The following is a 27,519-nucleotide window of genomic DNA, read 5'->3' on the forward strand; positions in this document are numbered from 1 at the left end:
GACAAATGGATAAATCAGAACTTTAATGTTTACGCGAGACAAATCATTTTCACTATCAAAGAAGGACATGGCCACTGCGACATCAGCCGCGTGAGTTGAGGATCACTCCAAAAACACAAGGGTTTGACAGGAAACTGGAGTGCATGTAGTGTCTGTTTGGTCAGCTGAAAAAGATGAAAGAAAAATGAAAAAACCCAGAATGTTCAGATATCAAACTTTCCAGGTTTATTTCTAGAATACATCTTTATATCACAAAACAGTCTCCAAAATGCAGACTAGGATCTGTATATAAACTGTACAAAGCAAGGCACTATACACTGAAAGAATTAAAAATCAAACATTTCATCATCATCCTTTGTTTGCCTTTAATCAGGTCTGTATCTGTCCCACAGTAATGACACCGTCATTCATATCAAGAGCTTCATTTGATCAGTAAACAGCAAATGGTGATCTGTACAGCTGGAACATGAGACACAAACCTCTGCAACATTTATTATACACTTTATTTTGTTAGGTTTTCAATATCTGTTGAGTTTTTTCTTTTTTTTTTTAAAAACATTCTACATGGATGTAATATAAATATAATTTATTTTTAATGCACAGACATACATAGCAGAGAGTATCATGTGGAGGGAGTTCAGCAGGCTGACAGACCTGCCGACACCAACATGGCTGCAAGGCTGACAGTGTAAGGTGCTCCTGCTCAAAGTACACAAGTACATACATTAACAGAGTGGGAATTTACATGACTGCCATTAAAACATGCATCCACTCACAATCCTCTCCTACAACCAAAACACTGGAGTATCTTTTCCCCACACATCCAGGCAGCCCCACCCTTGGAGTCTGAGTTTTCTGATGACATCAGCAGCGCCCAGTTTTTCATCATTCAGAAAAGTCCTTTGGCTTTCTTCAAGTTCATCTGCTTCCAGCCGGGCAGAGCGCCGAACTCCTCTTTGCTCATCTCCAGGGCTCTCTGTGGGATCAGTCACACTCAGAATCAAACAGACACGACGCTCTGCTGCACACACTGATCGCAAACTCAAAGTACTCAGTCCTGTAGCCTGCACTGTGAGTGACAAACATCTGAACACATTCATGCATCAGTGAAGTTAAAGACGCATTCGATTTTCCAAAGTGCTCACAACTCCAGGATTCAGTTCACACGCGTGTGAGTTGTGAGTGAACAGCCTGTAACCAAACATGCTATAGTAGAAACACGGTGTTAGAAAGGAGAGAAAATGGGTGACAATGCTGAACAAGGAGTGAACATCCCAAATCAGACAACTCACCTTCCCATAAGCCCCCACACCCTGGAGGGTGGAATCAGTGAAACAGGCAAGTTCATGAAGGGACAAAAGGAGCAAAACATGACACCATTAAAAACAAATGGAAGAAGTTGGAGAGTCAGAAGGAATGAAAGGAGGAATAAACAAGAGAAAAATCGTTAAAAAACAAACAGAAGTGAGAAGTAACGTTTGACTCATACACTGTCCAGCTGTTTGAAAAAAGTCAAACTACACGCTGGCTGCAAAGATGCATGACCTCAGCTGAGAGTCACAGATAAGGAAAAGACAAACAGAGAGGATAAGCTGGAGAATCAAAAGGTGCAACAGCAGTACTCATGCTCTGGGGAAGGTTGCTAACATTCTGGGTCATTAAACCAAACCAATGACTTGAAAGACAATTTCCCTGAAGTGCTGACTGAGCTGCAAAATTAGGAGGCGATCCTGTCTTGGTTCACCACAACAAGCAACTACTTAATGTACTGTATGCAGCACTTCAGTAGAGGTTGTACTACCTGTTGTTGCCTATGTATGAATGAACTTAAAACAACTTAAAAACAAAAAAACTGAGGTTCCTTCCTGGTGCTTCCTCACCTCCTATGACAGATTTTCTGGAAAATTAAAAGGCCGCTCCTTCCCTAAGTGCCTGTCTTGTGCTCTCTTACAGTGTTTTACAGTAGTGAATACTAACATTTAGTATTCTAAAACTAGACTACAGTCGATGTAGTCAATCTATGTTGTGACCGGCACAACAGAGTCCAGAGAAACTCTATGAGGACACAAACTTATGTGGCTTCAGAGCGGTTAGCTCGTAATGCCCAAGTTACCAGGTAAATTAATGCTGACCATCATTAGCTGGAGGGAAGCTAGAGCTAATAAAGCCCTTCTGGCCAAATTTAAAAGTGGAGGGCTGACATCAGCAAGTAATTTGATTCATGGTGGTGACCTAAATCGACCCAAGGCTGTTGTTCTTCTGACTGAAATAAGCCAACTAACTCACAAGCCAACACAGACCAACTTTACAAAAAAAGATTGTTGTCAGCTTAGTTGGAAAATGTTTTCTTAGAGACTTTTTGACAAGTCATTTATCAGTTCTAAAACGAAGCAACCTTTAAATAAATCACGGGCTCTTCACACTGGACATTTTTACCTGGAAGTCCTCATCAGACAAGTAGACCTCCAGGCGGAGGGGATCCACTCCCTCAGGCAGCGGCCGAGCTAGGAGATCGGCCAGCGGATATGTGGTCTTACAGAGCCGGGCCAACACATCCTCCACCAGAATAATCTGATGATAAATTTCTGCCTCCTAGAAACCAAAACAATACAACATAATTTTTTTGAGCTGATATCCAGACGGACCTGTATGCGAGTCTTTGACTTGTGCACTATTTGCTTCATATGTTGATATTAGTACGCACCCTCTCAGTGATCTCAGCGATGTCCTCTCTGTGCTCCCAGCTGGGGAACATGTTTGTGAAGGTGAGTGGCTCCAGACCAGCGTGGATCAAATATGCTTTGGGAGGCTTCTTCTCATTCTTTTCTGAGGAGAAAACGCAAGAAATGCATTTTAAAACAAGCAAACATCCTTCATTAACAACCAAGATTTCATTTATTTATCTGGGTTCCAAGATCCTGGGGTTGGTTTAGCAAAAGTGTCCACAACTACTGGATGGGTTGTATATTTATTAGGAAGAAAGTGGAATACCTCTGCAGTACTGCAGAACCGTCTCCATGGCACACTTCCTGTCCGAGTCCCAGCGGATTCGGGCCGAGCCAGTGCTTTCACTGTCCTGAGGCCACCAGCCCTGCCACAGGTACACCTCATGGTGGTTGTCCACCAGGAACAGGGCTGATAAATAGGTGGAAAAAAAAAAAAAAAAAAAAAGACGATCACATCTGGTATGCTTCATTGTCAGATTTTCAAGTGTTCAGTTAAGTGGTCATTTTTGTTCAGTGCAGCGCTGGACATGACTGATGGATTTGTCCTAACAGTTGAAAACCTAGACCTGCTGGTTCTGGTGAAAACTCTCAGCACACACTAAAGTTGTCATTCCTAGCATTCATTTCAATGTCTCATTATGGGATGTGCCTCAATCTGTATCCCTTCACGAGCATTTATGTCCTCATGCAACTCTTGATTGGCTGGTGATTGCAATGACCATGTTGGACAGAACCATCCACCAACTAGCGTGCACCACTACGCTGTTATTATTCAAACAACTCTTCTTGTTTTGGATCATCTCCCAACCGAGGGCTAAACAGGCTAGTTAGCTTAACTCTCTACAGACAGCTGCATGGTAAGGTAGTTTAAAATGCCAGGCATCACATACAGTCCTCCTTGTTATCACTCCAGCTAGCAGTGACTGAACCCTCTTTCCTCTGGGCTCAACTGTGCGTTGGAACAAAGTATCGAGTAAAGACACCAGGGCTGCTTGTTTTGCTTGAAAAGTCTCCAGCGATGGGACGCTTCTGCTCCAAGTGTAGCCTCAAGCAATGCTCAGGTCTGTGCCCTTACTGCTACTACTGAGATAAGCTTTTCTGGCAAAAACAAACAGCAATAATACAGAGAGAACCCCAACAAGAAGACAACCTCCTTTGAGCAAGCACTTCGCAACAGTAGGAAGGAAAAACTCCCTTTTAACAGGAAGAAACATCTGTCAGAATCAGGCTCACAGGGGAACAGCCATCTGCTGTAACCAACTGGGGGTGAGGGGAGGACGACAGGAAAAAAGATACAAAAAAGACAAAAGAAGTGCTTACCCTGAATAATGACTGTATAGTAGTGCAAGCTACTTAATGGTAGTTGGTTATTGTGGTCACCAACCAATCAGCAGCCAATTAAAGGAGATAAATGGTTTATTTGAACCATGCAAGGAGTCACACCCCATAGTGAGGGGTCTCATGCATCTCATTCTGAGAACTGGAGTTATGGAAGTAACTTTAAGTTATAGGGAAGTGATTCTGGCAGACATTACAAACATTTAATCCTTAATCACACCGCCCTTTGAGATTCTACTTCTTTTTCAATTATTAAAAATATTTGGTCTTCTCTGCTGAGTTTAGCTGAATTTCTAAAGCTGTTTTCATATTAAAAATACTTTATCAACCATGTCCAAAGTGCGACCCTTACTTGTAGCACTCTGGATGCAGCTGATGACATCAGCAAACTTAAAATCTCGAGCACAAGTTAATTGTCACATCCCTCAATAGACAACTACATTTAGAAAGTTGTTGTTCAGCCTGAAAACCTGTTTCAAGAAAACTCTGGACTTGTGTTAAGCGATTAAAGCTGCTTCAAAATGAGTGCAGACACCGTGTGTGTCTACTGTACCTGGTTGGGAAGCTGCATACAGGTCCTCCTGTAGGAAGGGCATGGAGTTGACCTGCTTGGGATCTCTGGCGGGATAGAGAAATTCCACAGCTGCAAACTCTCCTGAACTGCTGCTCAGCTGGTACAGATGAGGTGTGAAATTAAATCTGCCTGGATCTGAGGGTCAGAGGGAGAAACAGACAACGAAATGACAAATTTACAGCTGAAAAAAGTTAAAAGAATTAATACGTACAGTTACTTAAGTGCTGTGTTTTTGTTGTATACTGTACTAATACACAGAGCTTAAATATGTTTTTTCTACCACAATCTAAAATCTGAATTATATGAACAGCTGTGAAATCACAGTAATTCGTGTGGTTTTTTGTTTTTTTTAAATAGCTGGATACATTCAATGGTTTTTGCTTTTGAAAATTTTTTAAACAAATATATTAGTCAAAAAATAAATGGATAAAAGGAATACTTTGAAATCACATCAGATTTGATCATATCCCGATATAACCTAGGTTACGTATTAGCAATGGTGTGTCCAGCGGGGTGGCCTGGGGGGGGCACAGGCCACCCCCCCAACCAGACTGGCCACCCCAGGTGCCACCCCAAAGGCAAAACAATAAAATTCAATCAAATATCAAATGTCCGATTATGTTTTCACGGTGACGCTCAGATATCCGAGTGTAAGTGAATGCAGCATCGGCTTCTGCGCTATGTGCATCACGTTAGCAAAGGTAGGAGAGCCAAGCAGAAAGACGGCACTGCAGGAAACAATTTTTCGGTGAAAGAAAATGAGGACAGAATAAATGTCCCGGTAAGTAATATTAAGTTTGTTGAGTTTAGTAAACTTCGGCGAAATTAGAATACCAAGGAAAAAAATAACACTTAAAGAATTATTGCAGCCGTGGAATATTTCTGACAGTATGCTACTGAGGGCAGCTAACATAAGAGTTATGAGTTATAAGATTTAATCTAAGTCGTAACATTGCTGTATGGAGCTGCAGATTTGGTTGCAGGTTAACATAGCTGGACTGGCCATCGGGCTTATTTGACTTATTTTTTATTTTTTTTGTAATGGCATGAACAATGAGAGGTGGTGGATTGGCCAGATGCAGGTCGATGTGTAAAAATGACTCAGTTGTTTGGTGGTGGCTATGGCGGGGCTTCCACAGAGGCAGCAGGTGGATGAGGGAAGGGGAGGCAGGAGGAGAGCCCCGAGGCAGCCGCCAGTCCGAGTGTCAGGTGAACTGAACTTCAGGTAAGAAGTTATGACCTGCAGTCTATCTGGGTCAGATATAAACTAAGTTTAGGTGGAGTTTATTTTCGTTGTGCTGACTTTTTACTGTCAGTTGCAATAACTCATACTGCGTTCTAGCCAGCTTGGAGTTTTTATACAGCTGTTCGGTTGCTATGATGTTACTGATAGTGAACTTTATTTTATTCATAAGGTTAGTTAGTAGAGTTGCCAACGGCTCCTTAAAAAATGGAATGGTCCCTCAATCAGAGAAAATATTACGCGTTTCGTATTGAGCTGAGAAGAGACGCAGTTTGTCCCGAACTTCAGCTAGAATGGAAAAAGACACAAAGCTGGATTTATTCTGTCTTTACGCTGCACAGCTGCCTCTTCTCTCATCCTGCCTCTCCTGTTGCTACTTCAATCATGAAACTGATCGATGATCAGCTGATCGGCTTTTCTCTCTTGTTTATTTATCGCCCACTTTGCGCCAGAAAGAGGAAACCAGCAGATGTCGTGCTAAACAACAGCAGCACGTTTAAGCTTGATCGGCTGTTGTTAGAATTTATTTAATATTAATTTCTAGTATCAGCTGATGTTTGCTGGAGCCACAGCTGTAAAGCTGCTGGTCATGATGTCGGTTTGGATATCTGGTGAGAGGGAAACGTGAAGACCACCCACCAGGATCCTTTTTTATGTAGCTGACAGCTGGTAACTGTGCAGGGGCGGGTCTAGCAAAGTTTTGCCAGGGGGCCAGGTAGGGCATTAACAGGGAAAGGGGGCACAAAGAAATACTTTTCTTTCTTATTCTCAATTTAAATATCTAGCTTTTATTAAATAATTATCTAAATCTTACAACCAAAGTTTTTATCTGACGTAAAATGTATAGAAATCATACATATACCAAAAAGACTGTACATCACTGTCACAACAGGGTTTGTTTTCATTCAAAGGCTTTATGGCTTTAATACCTGGTGGGTCGGTCTGTAGTCAAAATGCCCGATTTTCTGTCCCAGTCCAGCCCTGCAGGTTAATACTGGCAGTGTCACCATGCCAGCTGAATGTATTTCATCATCAGCCAGTGTTGTTCTTTATCAATATTACCAAAGTTTACCATAAGGCAGCATAGAAAGTATTTACTTGCTTTCAGGTTTTATTCAAATATTAGTCTTTTCAGTTGTTTCCCCACTTTTTTCCTGTTTCAAAATCAAACACCCGTTTGTGAGAAGATTATCTTCTTTTTTTAACAGGCAGATAAAGTTTTGCATTGGCATTGGCTAATTTGTCAATTGTTTGCTACAAATGTTCGTATTTTAATATTCAAAAATGTTTTTGCCCAAAACATATGTGCAGTATATGTCAGTAAAAATACTATGCAAATATTGCTGTCCTTGAATGCTGAGTAAACACTGACAAAACACTGATTGTATCTCTTGTACTTTATCAACGCAGTATCTAAAAACTTTACACCGTAGTGGTTAAAATCTCATTCTAATAAGAGTTAAAAGCGCATTTGGTTATTAGGTTTATAGGATTATTGAATTATGGTTAAGGGTTGGTAGAATTTTTTTTTAAACATTATCTGCCAATTAAATCTGCCACCCTTCTCCAAATCTGTGCCCCTACCTGGCCCCCCCAACAAAAATTTTCTAGACACGCCACTGCGTATTAGGAACAAAAGGATGCCACATCCTTTGATGGAAACGAAAATTACAATATCAAACTACATACAGCTGAAATCAAAGACAGCCTGAAAACAACTCAAAAATGGCACTCAGTAGTTTGTATGACTCCTACATGCTAGTATGCATGCCTGACAACGTTGGAGCATGTGGCTAATAAGACAATGGATGGTGTCCTGGGGGATCTCCTCCCAGATCTGGCCCAGCCTCTCACTGAGCTCCTGGACAGCCCGAGTTCAACCTGGTGGCGTTAGATAGACCACAACATAACGTCCCGCAGATGTTCTATTGGATTTAGGTCAGGCGAGCGTGGGGCCCAGTCAATGGTGTCAATTCCTTTATCCTCCAGGAACTGCCTGCTTACTCTCACCACATGATGCCCAGGACTACCTGCACCAGCGCAAGAATCTAATCCTGATACTTAATAGCAGCCAGAGTGCCGTTGCCATTTTGTTACCGTTTTATGGTATCATGTGACAAGAAGATGATTTCATGGCCACAATAAATGTCATATTTAACAATATTATCCGTAGTCTCCATCAGAACAGGACAATAAAGAAACAATATTATGTGAGGCTGCAGTGTTTGGACTTGCAGGCACAGATGAAAAAAATAAGTCCATGGATCTGCATTAAGTGTTTAGCTTGTGATATTTTCTTAACATCAAAAAAAGATGACTTCCAGTTTTTATTATTACAGAATGACATGCATTTTTGGAGGTTTGATGTAAAATAATTCTGCTCTCTTACACAAATTAAATTCTTCCCAAAGCTTCCCAGATCTGGATCCGTATCATCTGTGCACATTATTATGTCGTTTATACTTTTCTAAGTATTAAAACTGCTATAGATCAAGATTTGCACTTGACTGCTGAAATTACTCTTTTTTTTTTTGGTCGTACTAAGTAATAAAAGCCATCGGTTAATTAAAAACACTAAAAATATCTTTCAGGGGAATAACCTCTGAACAGATATGATATTTACTAGTTCAGTGAAGATGAATATTGAGTTCATGTGCTCAGTAATTCCAGGAGCAAATCAGCATTTTTGCCTTTAATAATTTATTTACTGATGTTTTAGAGGTCCCTTAGAGGTAATCAGGAACAAATTTTGGGCTTAAAAGACTGAAAATCTAATCTCTGTCGTCATGAGTTGAAAAAGCATTATATATTATAATGCTATTCTGCATTATTTTATGCTAAAGTGTGATTTAAAATCCTGCTTTGAACACTGACCACCACAGCTTAAGCTTAGAATATCATATTTACTAGTGATACTATTCAGAAATGCCTGAAATGAGTGAAGTACTTTCTCTACAATTGTGAATGCAGGACTTTTACTTGGAAAGGAGAATTTTGACAAGTGTTCCCACCTTGCAGCATGCAGTCGTAGGCTTTCCTGTCCCGCCTCCCGAGGGCTTCCCAGAAGCCCGTGGGCTCTGCTCCCTCATCACATTCCTGGATGGTGACCTTGCTGCTGCTGTGAAGGCCGGCTTCCAAAGGACAACTGCAAAAAAACAGAGTGTGTCAGACTACGTGGTCACAACTGAACTCCTGACAAGTGGAAAACAGAGGTTTGCACTCACTGTTCTTTGATCTTATTGGCAGCAGTGCGCGCCACCTCCCGCGTGTGCACCTGAGACTTGCAGCCATGCCACAGGTAGATGAGGGCCTGGCTGATGCTCAGCAGCACCATGGAGACTCTTGAGCGCAGGCTACTGCAGTGACAGGCGACCTCCAGCAGATGGCCCTCTACCTCCACCTCCCCACGCACACAGTACAGACGCCAATCATCTGAGACAAAGAGGGCAGATGAACGGAAGTGAACGAGATGGCCAAGTTATTTGGAGGTGTTTAAAACAAAGAAGTTAAAAGCTGTCCACTGTAGTAGGCTTACTCTGCGAATTTTCCTCCTCCTCTTCCCTCTTTCCTGAGTGGATGACCATCCCTCCCTTGAAGCACTGCAGGAAACATGGAGGCTCCTTTCCCTGCTGGACTTGAACCTAAAAAACCCCCCCAAAAAACAAAAGATGTCAAAGCAATCATACTCCCATAAAATGAAACTGTAGACTAAGAAAGGCAGGAAACAAATTTCTATTCCATGCAAACTTGGTCTTTCAGACGCTCTTGTTGTACCTGTGCTCCACGCTCTTCATCCAGCTCCACCGTCATGAGTGCTGATGTTCCTTTCTCGCTGACGGTGGAGTTGCGGCCCTGCCAGAAGAAGTAGCAGCACTTTTCCTTCCCCGCTCCTGTCGTCTTCAGCTGCTCCGGGTTCTGTCTCTTCCCAACTGTAAGGGAGACATTCATCTGAGGTCTGTGTCTGCACACGGCCACAAAACCATGATTCATGAACATACATGCTGCTCCTCAGTGTCCTAGTAGATGCACCTGTGATATAAATGTGGATATCCTAGGTCCTCTGACCTTGAGGTTAAAGTCATCAGGATTCAAACTCGCCTGAGAATTTTAGTAGATCCATCTACGGTATGAATTAAAAAAAAAAATCCTGTTCAAGTTATGAAGATCCGAAATGATTGTCATCTCTGAGCTGATGAGAGGTTTTTGTATCTGCAGGCATGAAGCTGGTGTGTGACTCAATGAACAAACGAGCTCTCTAATAAATCAATAAATGTCTGATCTGCTTCGAACTTGGCAAGCTTTCTGCAGAGTCCAATTTTAGGTCATTTGGGTAATGTGTGGTCTCAATCTTTTCAATGTTGCTAGGCAATAACCACAAAGAATATAGCAGATTATGTAACAGAATAACAAGTCAAATTTAAATGTCTGTTTCTGTATCGATTTTTTAGTCGGTGCCCTTTTCCAAAACTCTTTGACAGAGACCTGGTGCTCATGAATCGACATCTGGGGGGAATTCCACAACAGCAATGATACCGCTGGAAGTACAACTTCCAGGAGAACAAAGCTTCTTAAAACCCTGTTCTGAGGCAAAGGCTGCCAAGCAGCCTTTAATCAGATGTGGCTGGTGATTTTATACATCTGGTTTTTATGTCTTGGTGGACGTTTAAATTAGAGTTCATTTAGATGCTGCTTCAACATAACCGCTCAAATATGCTTCTGAGGTATTTCAAGAAGGCTGCGCAGCAGTGAGACTGATTTATAGACATTTGATCAAAGCCGAAGATATCACAGACCGACTGTCACATAATTCTTCTGATCTTGGAATAGAGTATAGACCATAGTTAGACCCACCTACAAAGCACAGACTGATTGTATGAGAGATTAAGACCATCACCTTTGCTACTGCTTATATTCTGAAAAAGGTCCCTATAAACAAACTAAATCTCATACCATTCTCACATGCTAACGGCACGTTAGTGTGGAATTTTGGATGTAGCTTACACGATAATATTAGTAATAATATACAAGTAGTATTACAGAATTGACAGAACAGAATTTGAGTATTGGGAAAAAACAGTAGTGTACCACCATGGCACCAGACACAGCACTACTCAATTAAAACACAGCAGACAGGTCCAGCATAACCACTGATTTTCTGTGGCTGTCTAAAACTGATCACAGCAGTGGTGAAACCAACTCTTTCTTTCCTCCTTGTACTCTCCCCCTCTTGTATTCTAACAAGCATTTAGTTTGTCTAATCTGTAACATAAAACTGGAGTTTGTGGTATTCTGCTTCACAAGTCAAGAGCAGCGGCAGGAGCTGAGCCAGCTTCACTGAATCTGCAGACATTTGGCTGCGTGGTACATAACTGATTTCACCAACAGTCCTCCCCAAAGGTGTACTTTGGTGTTCTTGGAAGTACTCTGAGTCAGAGAGGATGTGCTATGTGGTTAAATTGGCCTAGATCTGCAGTAACAGACATAAAATCAAGGATCCTGTGGTTCTGTGGTTTAGGTAAACTGGAAATAAATGTATCAGTATTGTAGTCAATACTACAACTCACTCAATAAGACAACTTTTAGCAGTGGAAAAAGCAAAACATTATGTGCAAACTCTGCATACAAATGAAGAAATTATAACAAACATGCCTGATATACTGTCTCCACAACTCCATCTGCTGGCCAGTTTGAATGATTGACTCTTCTAAACACATCCCTGCACAAGTGGTAGATTGGACACAATCTACACAAACAAGTCTGTTTTGACTAAAGTGGTCCTTTAGGAATGCAGTTCATCAACTACTGCAAAATTACAAGGTTTACATGAATATATGTGCTCAGTACGCACCAGCAGTGCTGACCATGTATTTCCACTTCACTACATAGGTGTCACCCTCGTGGAACTGGCCAATGCTCTGGCGCGGCAGGCGGCTGTAGTCGAACTCCAGGATGTGCCAGACCTCCACTGCCAGAGTGCTGATCTCGTAGCTGCGCCACTCCTCTGCCTCCACCAGGCCGTAGCCCCGGCCCACATTGAAGCCATCCAGAATGGTGCAGACGGGTGTCTGATGGAGGGTCAGCATCAGTGAGGTATTGCACGCACTGGGCTGATCACGGGTGGGCTGCTCCTGGTGGGGATTGAAGTAGAAGAAAGAAATAAGTGTGCTGAATCTGCTGAAGCATGTTACTCCCACAAAAACAAAAAATGAGGATGTAGGTAGAATAAAGTGTTTGCTGATACCTTTTGATCAGTACTGTGATCGCTGCTGTTTTTTGTAGGACTGGGAGTTTTCCTGGAGTCGCTCCAGTCCAGGAACTTTTCTTTAAACAGGGTGGTCTCATTGTGTTGAGTCAGTCTGCCAAACACTGCCCAGTCAGGGCGACCCTGGCCTTTTCTACATGCGAAGCGGACACAGTGTATAGTGCATTATTATTAAAACCAATGAAGATGCCTGAAACACACTCCTGCAATGTCAGTTAATTTCTGAGGCGTTACTTAGACCAGAAAGTAAAAGAGAAAACATGACCATCTCTTTAAAGCTCTCTGCACAAAGGGCAAAAACACCATGTGTATGCAGACTTCCTGTGATTGACATTCTCAATATCTGTACATAACCATGCATCTAAGCTGTAGTATGTGTTTCCATACTTGGGTATGAGTGGGTTACACTCTCCTGGGTCCAGTGGGTTGATGTCACAGTTTGTATAATCAAAGGTGCCATTCCACAAGTGCTTCGCCAGCTGGAAAGCCACCTTCCTCTGCGCCAAAGTCACTTCCTTCCCGTGCCAAATGTACATCTCACTGCCAAAGTCAAAAACCAGAACCTGCAGAAAACAGAACGTGGTGTTTTCTCCAGAGCATTTATATCACCACTAGAGGGAGCCAAAAGTCATTTTAAATCTTACATGCTTGCACATGATTTTAAAACTTTATTTTAGATTTGAGATGGATTTACAGTTTGCAACAGTTTTAACTTAATTTGTCTCACCTCCTTAGGATTGAGCAGACAACAGCGAGGCATCTTGGCCCAAAAATCATCATCTGGGACCAGTTTGTCATCCATCAGGCGATAAATGCAGTTGGTCTCCACAATGGCGCCCTCGTACAGCTCATCTTCATCTGGCGTTCCTGCAGCTGCAAGAGCAAACATGGAGGCATTGGATTTCATCTTATTGAAACAGTTTCTTGGAGTTTTTCACATTTGAATCCTTACACTGATAACTCGACTGCCCCCCCAGGATCTTCCAGAACTCCTTGACAGCATGGTTTGTGTTAATGCCCTCTTCAATGACTTGGACATAGTTGGCTCGACAACCCAAATCTCTTTTGCTCTGGATGAAATTGGCCAACTCTGAAGCCTGAAAGACAGACAGACAGACAGACAGACAGACACACACACACACACACACACACACACACACACAATAAAAAAAGTAGACACTTCCATCTTAACAAGTATATTTATCTCATTTCTAGTCAAAATTTATCTCATTACACTTAAAATAAGACAAAATCAGCTACAAAGCAACATTCCAGTAAGATATAGAAACTTCTTCACACGGTGAATCTTGAAACGAGAGAAAAACTAGAGGATTTTCACTTGTTCCATTGGCAGATTTTTTCCGCTTATTTCAATGTAAAATATCTTGTATTAACACACGAAATAACTGTTAGAATATAAAGTACCAAAGTTTATGAAGTGAACTAGAACAACCCCATGAAAGCTGTGGACACCGGCTCACAACAGTCCTTTGTGTCAGATTTAGGTCACTAGTTTATTCAGCTAAAAGGTCATCAGAACACACACACACACACACCTTCCTGAGCTATGCCACTGTAGCTTCCTCCTAACACTGTTTACATCCTGCACTTGAAGCCCGTCCCACCTGCAGCAGTGAGACCCTTATACCACATGATTTCAGTTCTTAGAGGGCTGTAAATTCCCAAACAGTAAGTATACTGTACTCAAATCTAAGCATACCAACAATAAGCCGTTTTGTAATCACTGCTTTGCAGCGCTCTGAGTCGTAACCCACCTTGCTCTTCTCAATAACATTGGCAAACTCTCCGATCCAGATGAAGCAGTGTTGTGGCGTGATGAGCAGGAAACAGTCGCCGCTATTCAGGGAGGATGCTCGCGGCTCCACCAGTCGGGTCTGGATGTGCCGGCGGCCTGGTTTCACACAGACAGGTAGTCAGATCGTCACATTATTGTACTTGCAGTAACAGGGCAAGCATCTGCGAGTCTCACCACTTCATCAAGTATGTTATCTACATTAACTTCTAATTTTCCTGCAAATAAATTAGGGCAGCAAAACAAATATTTGTTAGAGTTTTGTGATTTTAGGACGCTTTTGGCTTCTACCATCTACCAACCATCAGGTTGGGACAGCTAACCTCCAAACAAAACAGTAACCCCAGTGTTGAGGATTTACTCTGCATTACAGACAGCAGGCTTTAGAGGAGTGGATCAGCCTGGGGCAGTGTGAGGCACCCTGGTGAGAATGATTTGGAACCACAGCTGTCACCAACAGACATAAGGAGGAGATGCACAGACATGCTCTCATCTCCAGTTTTAGATATCCTCCGGTCCTCTGGAAAGGACACTCTTGAAGAAGCATCCTCCAGAGCTTTGTGTGAACTGGTTTTTGTTTTTCCGTTCCTTAAACGATTAATTGTAGCAGCTGCTACAGACTCACTGACTGCAATTTAAAAATACTGAGCACACACAGTTTATTAACTTGTTATTCGGTACTACAAATTATTGCCTGGAATTTTTTTTCCACTTTACACTAGCTGCACTGTTTTTATTGTATTTTATTATTTTTCTTTGGCAAAATAACATTCAGCAGGCAGCACAGAGTTTAGCATCTTAGCAAGATGCTGCTAGATTTAAATGTGGGATTAATGGAAATAAACCTGCATGAGTGCTAAGCCTAAAATGTGAACCTGAATTAAAACATTGCAGAATCACAGCACATTAATCAAAGAATTTCTGAAAAACTGCAAAAACCAAAGAGCTATTGTCCTCGCTTTTAACAAAAGTATTCAAATATGGTGCAGTGGACTGAATAAAAAGAAAAGTAGAATTATTCCTGTTGTGAGGGTAGGTGTTTCTGTACATTTAGTGCAGTGTTTCCAGTATCTTTAACTGACCTTTGACCTGCAACAGCATTAGTTTCTTGTAAGGCACAGCGCTGTTGTTGGACATCTGCTCTGAGATGTTGACGCTGCGCAGGTTGACACTGCTGAAGTTCTCCTTGCTGGCCAGACCGGCGAGAGCCACTTCAGAGAAACCAGAGTTCTTATTCACTGCAGGAAAAAGAGCAGAGCACAGAGAACTGACATTAGACTGCAAGAAATACACACAACAATTTTAATTTATTACTCTTCATTCTTATACAGCAAAGACACATCCACCCAGTACACACAGCCATGACCACAAAGCTCTACTGTGTCTCACTACAGCAGGTACTAAAGGTTTAATGCTATGAGAGGAGGTGAAGGAGGATGTTACACATCAAAGAGTGTGGGTTCTTGTCTTCACAGTCAAAACAAGCTGCTGTGCACGTGTAGCTCGTAAACAAAGCTGACTTTTCCGAGGACTGCTCAGCACAATAACAGGAAAGGGACACGCATGCAGGTCTGCTCACATCCCAAAGCGGTGTGCGTGGGTTCATTCAAAGCAAGTGGAGAAGCTTTTAGAGTGCATGATACAAGTGAGCCTTTCTATATGAGAGTGATGCTATATTGCCCTCTTTTTCCATAGAAACACTGACTCAATTGGTCAATACATCTCTCTGTCAATATAAGGGGCAAGATATTTGCATTTGCTGATAACATGAATGCACACATCACAGGGAAGAAGAGAGAAGAGATTTTTGGCCTCTTTGTGCATCTGTCAATTTCACCAGCCTCCCACAACACGGCACAGTTTGACATGCAGGGTAAAGTAGGAATGGCAGTGTCCAATGCGCCTGGCAACAACCGCAGGAATGATAAATTACAACAACCTGTTGGTGCTTGGACAAATAGAGCATCGTCAAGGAGACTGTATATTATTTTAAACAGCTGCTCCTCATCCATCCTCACTCACTCTTCTCAGCCTTCATCCTTTTGCTCTCCAGCAGGCCGATGTTGAGCCTCTGCTCCGTGTACTCGTGTCTGATGTCCTCCCTGGCAGCCAGCATCTTTAGAGGGTTCCTGGATGACTGGACGTTACGTGCTGGGCGCACCGCCCGCTTGTGCTGTACCATCTCTGAGGTCAGCCTGCAGAGAGGTCAGCGGTAAAGGGTCACAGTTAACAGGAACAAGTCTCACCCTCAGTGATGAGTCAAAACCACATCAGGCATCGAGAGCTTACTTTGGCACCTGGGGACCGAAGATGGCATCAAAGTCGTCATCTATCTCTAGCTTGTTGGTGACGGAAGGAAGTTCCTCCACTTGGCGGTAGAACTTGGAAAAAGTTTCGTCTTCGAGGGTCATCACTTCCTTTACCTTCTTTTCCGTCACTGTGATGGTTGCTTCTGGCAGTCCAGACACTGAGGACAGACAGAAAGAAGCGACTCTTTAAAAACCACAAAAATACAGAAAATGGAAATTATTCACTTTCTTTGTGACTTTTAACTGGTGTTTTAACAAGCCCCACTAATAACAACCAACCATTCTGTGTGAGGGCTTTATCTTAATCATAATTACACAAATTGACTTTCATTTATCTTAGGTGTCTAACATGATGCTATAGACACAGTCCGCAGTACATGGTTTAGCTGTGGCCTACTGTCTTCTATTACAGGTTGCATGCTGACCTGCACGGGATGAATATGGATCAGATTGTCACACAAGCCCACTCAGAAACGTCCGAGTGAAAAGATCAAAGTTTACCTGGTTCTTCAATATTTAAAAAGAACAGTTTTGCAGCAGCTCCATGTCAAATGTTGCTTTTGTAGAAAATAGTTTGATATCACTTGTATCGTCTAATGATATCAAGAAAAGATAGTTTCTGCAGCTATCAGCTTCCATACCTACATGTAAGCAGGCACCATTAATACTCGTGTCTGTGAAGGACTCACTTTTATTGTTGAGCTTGCCCAGGAATGACTCCAATTTATCCAGCTTCATGTCTGACTCCAGGTTCAGATCTGGCATGGCCTTGATTTCTGCACACGCACACACACACACACGCACACACACACACACACACACACACACACACACACACACACACACACACACGCACGACAGAGCCAACAAAGTGTTTGATTTTAGGTGAAAAGGAAAGCAACATGAGGTTCTGCTCATACATGTCACGACTAATGTTGCTTCTGTTGACTGAATAATGAGTATAATGGAAAGTTACAGTCACAATGCCGTAAATCTAAACATGGTCACAAGCACTTCCAAGGCCTCCAAATGTGAACTCTTCAGCACTTCAGACTCATGCACATTAGTCCAGGTGATTGCCTTCCCCTGGGCTACGTTCTATTAGGCTTTACAAGCCAATAGAAGTCTCACAGCAACACGAGTCACATTAGTGTTGGTGATATTGGTGGTTTGGATGAGCGGCGTGATAAATGGCAAAAAAGACAAAAAGAGTAAACCTTCAGTATCAGACATCTGTTCCATGTCTTTGGAAAGAAAAGCAAAAACAGAATAACACAAAAGTATACATTTAGCACCTACGCAACATGAGCTCAGAGGCTAACGAGGTAACAAAGTCGCGTCATTAATTTAAATCGGATTTAAGCAATGGCTGAACTCTTAAAGTCCTGAAAAACCCTCCTGAAACCATCTGTTAACATGAAAGCAGGGTGACATGCTCTAACAGGGAAACACAGAAATGAAGTGCAACTGACCATCCTGTGGTTTAGAGATGGCAATGCTGCCATTCTTGGGTTTGGACGGCACAGGATTCTGAAGAGCAGCAGGGGAGGCCAGACCTGCAGCAACAGAGACGTACATATACATGTGATGACTCAGGTACAATCTGAAGGGGAAGGGCTGTTTGTGATTTTAGTAAAAACACAAATTCATTTGTTTTCATAGTTTCACAGGCAGATGCAGTACTATCAGTTTGTAGGTTCACACAGAAAGCAACAGGTGTGGGTGTCTTTGCATGTGTTGTATGTTACAGAGCTCTGGAATAATAAGCAGGAATAGTTAATGAAACTGTCCATCGTTTGCCACGTCAGGGTAAGTGCACAGCTAATGCGGAAAGCTCCAACCATTAAATAATTTCTGCTTCAGCGAAGGCCTTGGAGCAGCTACTCTGGCCTGATGGAGGGAAAACGAGAGTCATTCTCCCCAAGCTGCTAGCTGTGGAGCAAGCTTTTTTTAAGCATTCAGGACACAGAGCTGAGGCTGACGTTAACTCTTTATTGCTCTGCAGCAGTGCATAACGAGCACAGGTATGCCAGTGGAAAGTGAGCGTTTTTGCCCTCTGACCTTTCTTCACCATGCGTGCAGCCACAGTGAACTGGGTCGAGTCATTGGCAGCTCCGTGGCCTTTAGACTTCCAGGATTCCTCTCGGGCCACGATCAGCTGCTTCCTCTCCTCAATGGACATGTGAGCCTCGATGCTCTGAGACTCCATCTCTGCCTCTGCTAACCTCTGAGAAAAGAGGGAGGACAAGTCAGTGTCAAGTGTAAGAGAACAGGTGCCTTACTGCATCATTTGTAATGTGCGATGCATTCCAGGGAGCATTTTGTGAATGGGTAACCCATCACATCCCTGCATTTATTTAAATGTCCTTCATAAAAGTGCTTGCTATACAAACTCAAAGCCCACAGGACAAATATGGCCCTTTACAAATTGTCATGTGGCCACAAAATCTTTTAAGACTATTTATAAATTTTACCCTGCTTAGCTGAAGCTGCACAACGATCATTAAGCACCACATTTGGAGTCACACGCCAAATTAAACAGCGTTTCCTGTACTTTCATGGAAGTAAACAGACAGTTGATAACAAGGTCAGAAAGTCTCCAGAGACGTGGGAGACCGAATGCTTCTCGGCATCGACCCACGGATCCATTTGCTGAGATATAAACTCAGTTTTCTATTCTGCACGCCAGCAGAGGTTTGGAGTCGTAGAGGCGCTGCAGAAAGCTGCTGAACTGTAACGCAAAATATGTGTTGGATCCAAATGGCAGTGAAGAAGGACGAAAACTGCAGAGAAGCTGCAGTTTATTCACAGCTTTCAGGCGTTTATGCACAGAAACTTGATGCCAGAAGATTCGACTGTACAGTGCAGCTAACTTGCTCTGTTAAAGCTGTAATGTAAAGACAATGATTTTATAAACACCTCCAGTCTCCTAGTAGTTGTAATATTCAGGCTTTTGATTAACGCTGTGGTCAGCAGGGCTGTGAGGTGAGGAAGCGAGGTTGTTGGGCTAAATGGCACGTCCATTAAGTTAACTTTGTATGGACTTCTTAATGCCTGGATGTGGGTTTTATCTGGACAAAAACCAACAACATTTTGGGGAAATGCCAGATGTGATTCTCATTTTTGAGTGTGGCCTTTGAGTTTGACACTGTTCAAACTGCACTCATCACTAAAATCTACCCATCAAAATGGACACAGTACTGTATCTTTTCCTGTGTGTTTAAATGTTTCCCACATTCATAAACAACAAAGTGCCCAAATACACAAAGAGTACACACAGAGAAAATGAGAAAATCTTTGCCTCACACAGCGCTAAAGTCATTCACCTCTATTTGAACAATATTAAGAAATGACACATGACTGTGTGGGTGTTTAAAGTAACTCGTGACAGTAAAATGGAAGAAGTCTATTGAATATAGCAGACTGCAACTCATGGTGCTGGAGCTTTGATTGCTGTGTTTGTGTGGAGGCTGCCAGCGGTGAGTGGGAGGGGGAGGAATTGCCCAGAAAGCTGTGTATAGCTTCGAAAGGGTCACCTTTCGTCTCCAGGGGTGTTTTTCATCCACCTGCACGGGTCTGCGAGATCTGATGGCCTTCACAACCAGAGGGATGGATGAGGAAGGTAAGAAAAGATGAGGATTATGGATGAAAAGACGGAAGAAAAGATCCAAGCTCTGCACAAGCACGAGAAGCTGCAGGGGCTGCCATGCTGGCCCTGTGCTGATAACGATGTGCGACTTATATCAATATCAGTGTGCTAGTGCCTGAATGGTTTTGCCTCCCATACACCGCAGTGGATTTTAAATCAAAAAGTGCAGACTTCAGCTCTAATTCACCAATTACCAGTTCATTAATTAACCATTAAGGACATTTTTATACAGTCTCAGTTTTTCAGAAACTCAAAAGTAAATGGTGGTGTACAGAGGCAAAAATTAAAGAAATTCCACCACTGTCCAAATATTTCTGAACCTCAGAATGAACACATTAATAATGCATATTAACCACAGTGATGTGGTTAAGGAGCAAAGTTGTAGAATAGGGTTTGTAATGTGTGAGTTTAGTGAAGCAGGTGTGTGAGCAAGTACAACAAGCAATGCAAGGCAGCAAGACCTGTTGACACGTCCTACCTGGCTGGCTGATTCGGTTGCATTGTAAGGAGGCTCAGGAGGAGTAGAGAAAGTAGCAGCAAACACTGGCTCCTATGGAAGCCACAGAAATAGGAAATGTACACATACACATGAAGGGGATGATCAGGAGTATAGCAGCTGCAGGGGTGTCGCTGGGATTTTAGAAACACTGGCATCATGCGAAACAAGGCTTTAATGTATCAGTTTTCTAGTTACATGTAGTGTGAGACTCTTTGCAAAAACAACTGTACAATGAACTCTGCAGCTCTGGAGATTTTTCAACGGGTTTCAGGAAATAACAAGTTGTGTCACAGACGAGGCATTGGGATGATCTCAGTTTGGGGTTAGAGGCTCCAAACTTACAACAGAAAGTCTTCATTCCAGATGACCAACAAGGGAGGGGCTGATGAGGAGCTTGACTTGCATTAGTAAGTAAAGGTCAGGGTATTCTAGCCTGTGTCATATTGAGGGGAGTGTAACAATAAAAGAAAGAGATGATCTAATTTAAAGTGCAGTTCAGTTACTTTGCAGAAACCTTGTTTTGCTGTAACATTACAACAAAATGCAACAGCAGTTATTTAGACTCAAACCTGTCGGGTATGTTATCCACCACTACCATTCATTCAGTCTGGTTCAAGTGTTGTGGGTGAGCATTGTGTATAAGACAATCTGATCTCATTTGGTTGAATGGTTCTCATTAATTACCAAAACGCTGTTGCCTCAGTAGTGTTTCCCCAAGACGTACAGCTGCCTGCTCTACTCTGTATGTGCACAATCATGCTCGCTTAGCTGGTTAACTTCACAGTGAGGGTTTAAAAAAAGATTCACAATATGGTTCTCATGGACATCTTGTTTACTTTTTCCACTGATGTACCATAAGCTGAATTTAAAGAATTATGTCATGTTTGTGTTTTTACCATTTAAAAATTTCCCCGTTAGTGGTTATTGATGGTTTTCCTCACTTTTAATCATTTATATTCTTTCTTGTTACTTGTATCCACCAATGAAACAAACACATTGTGCAAACAATACACATTAATAATAAATTAATAAAAAAATCCCTGCAGCCACATTAATATGCAAAGCCACAGCCCTGAACCACTGGAACAGAGATGAAACTGGAAGCAGATTGAAGCACGCCAAACTGACTCTTGAGATTTTAGACCAACTTTCAGACAAATCTTACACCACAAGAAACATTTGTCATAAATGTGAGTCGATTAGAGAAGCAGAGGTTGCGTGCCAAAGTCAATATGATAAATGGGAAATTTTTAACTCAATTAAATTAGATTCATAGTGTAAGACAGAACAGGAAATTCTAACACAATTATAAATCTGAAACCTGATGAGCAGTGGTGGGATGAGGAACACAGCATAATTACAACAATCAGAATGATTATTAATACAATTTGTCTTTAAGACACACCCACACGCAGTTCCACCACCAGTACCACCACAAACAGACACACAAACGTAGCTCTGTGTGTTCCACCAAGGCTAAGAGTTTTCAACAGGAAACAAAGTTAAAGATGGAAAAATGAAAACTAAATGCATTTGACACATACGTGCACACACGTTTGGTTTCTGCACGGGCCTTACCCAAAGCTGGTCGGACACAGCAAACTCGTCAATCATCATCATCGCTTCATCATCCTACAGACGAGCAGCCAAAGAAAAAGGGACAGTTCCCAGCATTCATTTCACACACAGGCCAAAGCACATTACTCCCGCTCCCTGTGAGTCTTTACAGATTCTATACTCCAGGTATGACATTTATCACGCGGCGAATGGTTAATTTCTAGGTAAATATCAAGTTTGTAGTATGTGTAAAGTAAAAAGAAACAAAGTCCATCAAAAAGCAAAGTTGTCCAAACAGCCTTTATTCTGCTCTACTTGCCGTTTTTCTCTGACTCGGTTCTGTATCTGCATTATCTGTAGTTTTGCACTTCTTCGATTCAAAACAGGAAACCTGATGAATCATGTCTACTCGCTCGGATGAATTGGAGGATGGAAACAAGATGAAAAACATCAACTGCCCTTCCCCTTGACCTGGACCCAGCCATCACTTCAAATTGATTAGGTCTTGAAAGATTTCCCTGATTTGATTAAGACATATCTTTAAAAAAACCAAAACAAAAAACCCCCCAGAAAAAGCTCCTCAATCAGTGTGTCTGATTGCACACGATGAATCAAAGCTACGTAGGTAAAGTACTTCCTGACCTTAAACAAACTACTAACCCAAAATGAAAATATGTATGTGTAAAGCTGTCGAGCTGAGCAAACCTTGATAAGCTGCTGGAAACAAAAACAGCTGTGCCACGGCAGCTGAATATGTCTAAACAGAGAGGTGCGTGTCCTGTGCCTGACCTAACCCTTCCTTCAAAAACAGAAACGCAGTCAACATGCAGAGGAAAGAAATCAGGTTTATTTTTTTATTTTAAAAAAGAAAAAGTAAAGGACATGCAAACAGAGACAAACAGAAGAGTGAAAGTTTACATGTAACATGCAGTTAACTAGAAACAAAGGCCTAGCATGACTAAACACAGAGGCTACATTTTACAGTTCAGTTAGTACAACACTCACATGTAGCTGACAGTTTGAATACTTTTCAACTCTCAGAGAAAAGTTAAACTCTACAAAGTGCTCTCAGCTTTTCTCTGGAGGGGAAAGCCATCTCAGTATGTGAGTCATTCAGGCAACAAATAGGATTAAAATCCAACTTAATTAAGCTTCTTTAATATTCATAACAAGTATAAAACATACATGAGGCAAAACTTCAAAATTTGGAAGTCAAAGGCTGCAAATACTCATGTTCAATCATGTGTTCCAAGTTTTTATGAGTGACTGGCTACTGTTTCCAAGATGCTCAAGTTTTTTACATTCTACATTTATATACACACACACCCTTCAAATGAGATTAAATCCTGACTGATTAATTTTCACGTTTGTTCTATTAATATTTTATCGTCATAATGCAAAATAAAACTCTTAAACAGCAGGATTATTCTATGTCAACTCCCCCCAAAACTTATTTAGAGACTTGAGATATCCATTTCAAGTACCAGGTATACTATCACAAGTACAGTTATGTATAGTTTATTACATGGCTACATGTAGTAATACATTCATTCGAGCGGGGCTAAATGAATCAGAATTAAGTGAACAGCTTAGGAAGAGTGGCCCTATGAATATTATAGCCTGCGTGCTTTCACTTTTGCTACTCCAGAAATGATTCATCACAACGCAAAACTGCATTTGTGATTGTCAGCCTTGGGATTATATTACTATTATATAAATAGGGTTTCACTATTTATTAGAAATCTGATAAGCTAAAATGTTGGGATAACGTAAAAGTTACCCAAGTATTTGAACTGCGTGCGTTTAATTTCACTGCATTTATGCATTTTCGGCCTAAAATCAAATTGGATTTTAAAGGTTTGACGTATGAAAAAATTAGTATACTAAAAAGAAAGGAAAGGAAAGAAAAAAATGTTCATGATTGAATAGTGGCAGCCGCAGGCTTCCATATTTAGGAAATAAAAACAGCATGCCCCATGAAGTATTGTGTGACTGATCCAGACACCACAGTATGTATTCTACTGCCAGGATGGAAGACATGCAGATTATCTCTTGATACAGTCCAAGAACAAAAACATGCAACAGCTGCTTGAGACAGAACAGAGAAAAGAGAAAAAGATCAAAAGACGCAGACAAAAACACGACCTCTCTGTTTAGAGATATTGAAAATTGTTACCATGTTCCTTGTAGCTCTGTTCTACAGAAGTGATTGTTTAAAGGGTATCAGTCTTTGATCAGATTTTTCTTTCTGTACACGTCAGCAATAGAAGATCGAGAACACCTACTGAGCGGCATGATCTCAGAGGCTGACACATTAAATACTTGCTTTCATAATGCGACACAGTCGATCAAATCAAATTAACCAACTCACTGCATCACTTCTGCATTCAGGTCTTGTGGACACAAAGTAGCAGAGTCAGTCATGAATGCATGCTGCTATGACTACGTGCAAAAACATGAGCGATACAAGGGACAACCTCAGGCTTCTCTGTTGACGTGCTAATTCAGCAGTGGGTGCTCACGTCAGGTGGTTACCTTCTTCTTGAAGCTCTGCTCCACCTCCCAGAGTTGAGCATTCTGCTCTGCTGCAGCAATCTTCACCACATCCTGCTTCTTATTGATCCTGTTCCTCCAGTCCTCCTCGCCACTCTTCTTTAACAAGGCGACTCTGAGTGGGGAAGGGGAGAGGATCATGAGCTGTAGCATACAAATAAATGGTATATGGACTGATTCTTATATAGCGCTTTTCTACTCTCCCGGAGTACTCAAAGCGCTCATAATAATAAATAATGTTTTTCAGTTGAGTTTTTTGTAGTTAGAGGACACTTTTCAAAACAAAAAAACCCGCAACAAATCCTTACTTTGGCTAGGCTTTCAAATTTAATCCAGAGCATTTATGGAAAACTTGAGCAATTTGTTTAAGAGGTGAGTTTTATGAAGATGATTTTGAGACACTTTGTCAAACGTGACATGACAAACTGTATGTTAAGGATGGCACAAAAGCAACTACACGCTGTGGTTTTAATGAAGAGCCATTGAGTTTGCAGCTGCAGGCAGACTCTTTATTTCCACATGTGCCGAAGAAACACAAAACCTTACTTCCCCAGAGCTTTTAGCCCAACCTGTCACAATAGTAAAGCCAACAAAAAGCAGCCATGCTCCTCTACATTTATGAATGAGAAGACAGCAGACATTAAACAGAGGCAGCGAGCATGTCGTTTAGGAGCTGCAGAAGTAAACAGTGTACAGACAGAGCAATGACAGCTCTGATCCAATTACACATAAACATTGATTAGAGAAGCCAGTCAGTGTAACAGGAGCTGGGAAAGCAACTCAAACCTCAACCCTGAATTTTTCCATCTTTTTAATAAGGAAAACTGGGATTAGGTTTAAAGTACTCGACAAGTCTAAAAACCTAAACGTGAGCAAGAACAGAGCTTCAATTATTGAGCTCTCATCTGTGAGCTGGGGCAGACAGGACCAATATATGCAAGAGGTCAGGGTCCTGGCTGTGCCCCACTTGCCCCCCCATCACAAGCACCCCTCTGTGACCCAGCGAGGAAATGTCCTGTTCTGCCCCCAGGGCTACACAGCAAATGCAAAAACAGGATGAAAGCAGCACTCAGTCCAACTTGCAAGCTGTATCTGGGATACAGACCCTTGCTCCAGAGAAATGCTTTGAACGTGGGAACGACACAAATTAGTCAAAACATGGTCAAAGAGTCAGATTTACGAGAAGCACAATAACTAGTACAAACTCCACAGGCTTTAACACCAGTTTACATGCAACTTTATTATATCATCAGTCAGTTTAGAGCATGATTAGTGTCCTATGTCTGCCAGTCAACTAGCACGAACAGCTCAATTATCCCAGTATGACATAACAGGACTTATGTAAGGATTTGCTCAGGAATCCAATACTCAGCTTTAGTTTTGTTATATAACAACAATGAAATGTAATGAAAAAAAAATCTATAATTTCTTTTCTTTATCATTTTGCTTCTGTTAATACTCCAGACTTCATCCCAGGAAGCTCAACAGTAAAGAAAAAAACCCTCTAATACCCTAAAAACTCCTCCCTCTTTGCCCTCATGATGTAATTTTGAGTCATCACATTTTATCCATTCTTAATTTAAAAGTAAAAGAGCTGATCACAAATGTGCTATGACTGATGACCATTCATGAATAATGAAACCATTGGTCCTAATCATTTAGCATTTTTATGCACCGACGCCTGTTTTCAGTGACCACGGCATTTTGTCTTGAAATACATGTATTTTCTTTAAAAAACAAAGACATTTAAACTTATTTTTATTGTTAATGAATTAAAAAAAAAAACATGTAGCTAGCAGAGCAAACTGTGATTTCTTTTGCGTTGCTCTTGTAGGATTAATTTACCGAGAAACAGGTAAATGGTATTCTGCAATACGTGAATATGGTCAGACATGCAGTAAATATATATTAAATCCTATCTTAGCACACTTCCATGCTCACCTCTCTCTGATGGACATGTGTCGGGCCATCATCCTGTCGCTCAGTTCGTCTCCCTGCTCAGGTTGAACCGGGTCAGCTGGGTGTGTGTTGCTGTCTGTGTCTGCTGCTTCGGGGAAGCCAGATGTTGCTCTGGATGTTACCACAGTTGATTCCAGCAGGTCTGTGAGTGTGAGCACACAGAAATAGTGAGAGGAGAGGGGGAGAGAAAATAAATAAATAAATAAAAATCAGTAACTCAGCAGCAACTCCATAAACATTAACTGTGACCGCTTGTATGATCTTTTGAGGAAAATACATTAACTAAGAATCGCTGTGTAGGGTGTAAACCCTTTAACATAACAGTCAGAGGTGTCACAGTGCAGACTCAGCATCTCAAAGCAGCATCGCAGCAATCATCTTTCATGCTCACCGAAATAATCCCGTCCACCTCGTGAGAAGCAGCAAAGACACTTTTCACAGCTTTAAACATCTCTGCCACAGCTGTAATCAAACAACCCACACTGGAGACTCAGGTCAACGCACTATTCCTTCCCCCTGCCCCGAAACAAGTTCCACAGTTCCAGTTTGACTGATTTCTATTTTCTGACAAGCCACATGCTGACACAGAGACAGTGAACGGCCCGGTGTTACTGCAGTGCTCAGATACAAAGGAAGCCTGAAAACCACAGTCTGAACTCAACATTTTCACTCAGACACACAGGAAGTGGGTTGGATTAGAACTTGTTGACGGAAACCGATACCAACTGTTAGCATAGTTTGCTCTTTAAATTTTTAAAACCTATTTTAGTCTTCTGATTAGCTTCACTTTTTTCATTTATTTCTGTTAAACTCCAGTGTTCTACCCAGAAACACTAACTCTGCATGCTAACCAAAATAAGCTTCCCATTTAACACCAAATTAAGTTGCAGGTGCACCTTACTAACCAAGATAACAACCTACTGCTAGCTTTAACCTACAAGTCCACAGCACTACCCTCTGATCCAAATATTTCCAGTTACTAAAAAAAGGAAATATGCATCTAGCCATTCATCCATCCTCTTCTCCTCTTCAGGGTC

The 27,519-nt window shown here is 41.7% G+C and overlaps 1 protein-coding gene across 15 annotated transcripts in view; it reads right to left on the bottom strand.

Moving 5' to 3' along the window:
• Positions 1-208: 208 nt before the first annotated feature.
• svila (supervillin a) overlaps positions 209-27,519 on the bottom strand; it is an 80,284-nt gene continuing 52,973 nt past the window's right edge. For 10 of the 15 annotated variants that reach the window (XM_085418119.1, XM_085418121.1, XM_085418111.1 and 7 more), the window contains 27 exons: positions 26,465-26,624; positions 24,506-24,638; positions 21,992-22,045; positions 20,393-20,464; positions 19,802-19,858; positions 18,327-18,492; positions 17,738-17,821; positions 16,955-17,041; positions 16,246-16,423; positions 15,979-16,151; positions 15,039-15,194; positions 13,919-14,055; positions 13,096-13,240; positions 12,871-13,016; positions 12,531-12,706; positions 12,123-12,276; positions 11,730-12,009; positions 9,656-9,810; positions 9,417-9,522; positions 9,106-9,313; positions 8,893-9,026; positions 4,618-4,773; positions 2,992-3,135; positions 2,705-2,826; positions 2,437-2,592; positions 1,293-1,313; positions 209-976 (listed from right to left, as the gene is read on the bottom strand). In XM_085418119.1, the coding sequence (XP_085274245.1) occupies positions 890-976; positions 1,293-1,313; positions 2,437-2,592; positions 2,705-2,826; positions 2,992-3,135; positions 4,618-4,773; positions 8,893-9,026; positions 9,106-9,313; positions 9,417-9,522; positions 9,656-9,810; positions 11,730-12,009; positions 12,123-12,276; positions 12,531-12,706; positions 12,871-13,016; positions 13,096-13,240; positions 13,919-14,055; positions 15,039-15,194; positions 15,979-16,151; positions 16,246-16,423; positions 16,955-17,041; positions 17,738-17,821; positions 18,327-18,492; positions 19,802-19,858; positions 20,393-20,464; positions 21,992-22,045; positions 24,506-24,638; positions 26,465-26,624 (3,647 nt within the window). In that variant the 3' untranslated portion in view covers positions 209-889. The remainder of the gene's footprint in view (positions 977-1,292; positions 1,314-2,436; positions 2,593-2,704; positions 2,827-2,991; positions 3,136-4,617; positions 4,774-8,892; positions 9,027-9,105; positions 9,314-9,416; positions 9,523-9,655; positions 9,811-11,729; positions 12,010-12,122; positions 12,277-12,530; positions 12,707-12,870; positions 13,017-13,095; positions 13,241-13,918; positions 14,056-15,038; positions 15,195-15,978; positions 16,152-16,245; positions 16,424-16,954; positions 17,042-17,737; positions 17,822-18,326; positions 18,493-19,801; positions 19,859-20,392; positions 20,465-21,991; positions 22,046-24,505; positions 24,639-26,464; positions 26,625-27,519) is intronic. The other 5 variants (XM_085418112.1, XM_085418113.1, XM_085418109.1 and 2 more) reach the window with 5 other exon arrangements.

Source organism: Rhamphochromis longiceps, linkage group LG9 (genome assembly GCF_057381845.1).
Source record: "Rhamphochromis longiceps isolate RC_006_pf linkage group LG9, R_longiceps_female_GT1.1, whole genome shotgun sequence".
NCBI lineage: Eukaryota > Metazoa > Chordata > Actinopteri > Cichliformes > Cichlidae > Rhamphochromis > Rhamphochromis longiceps.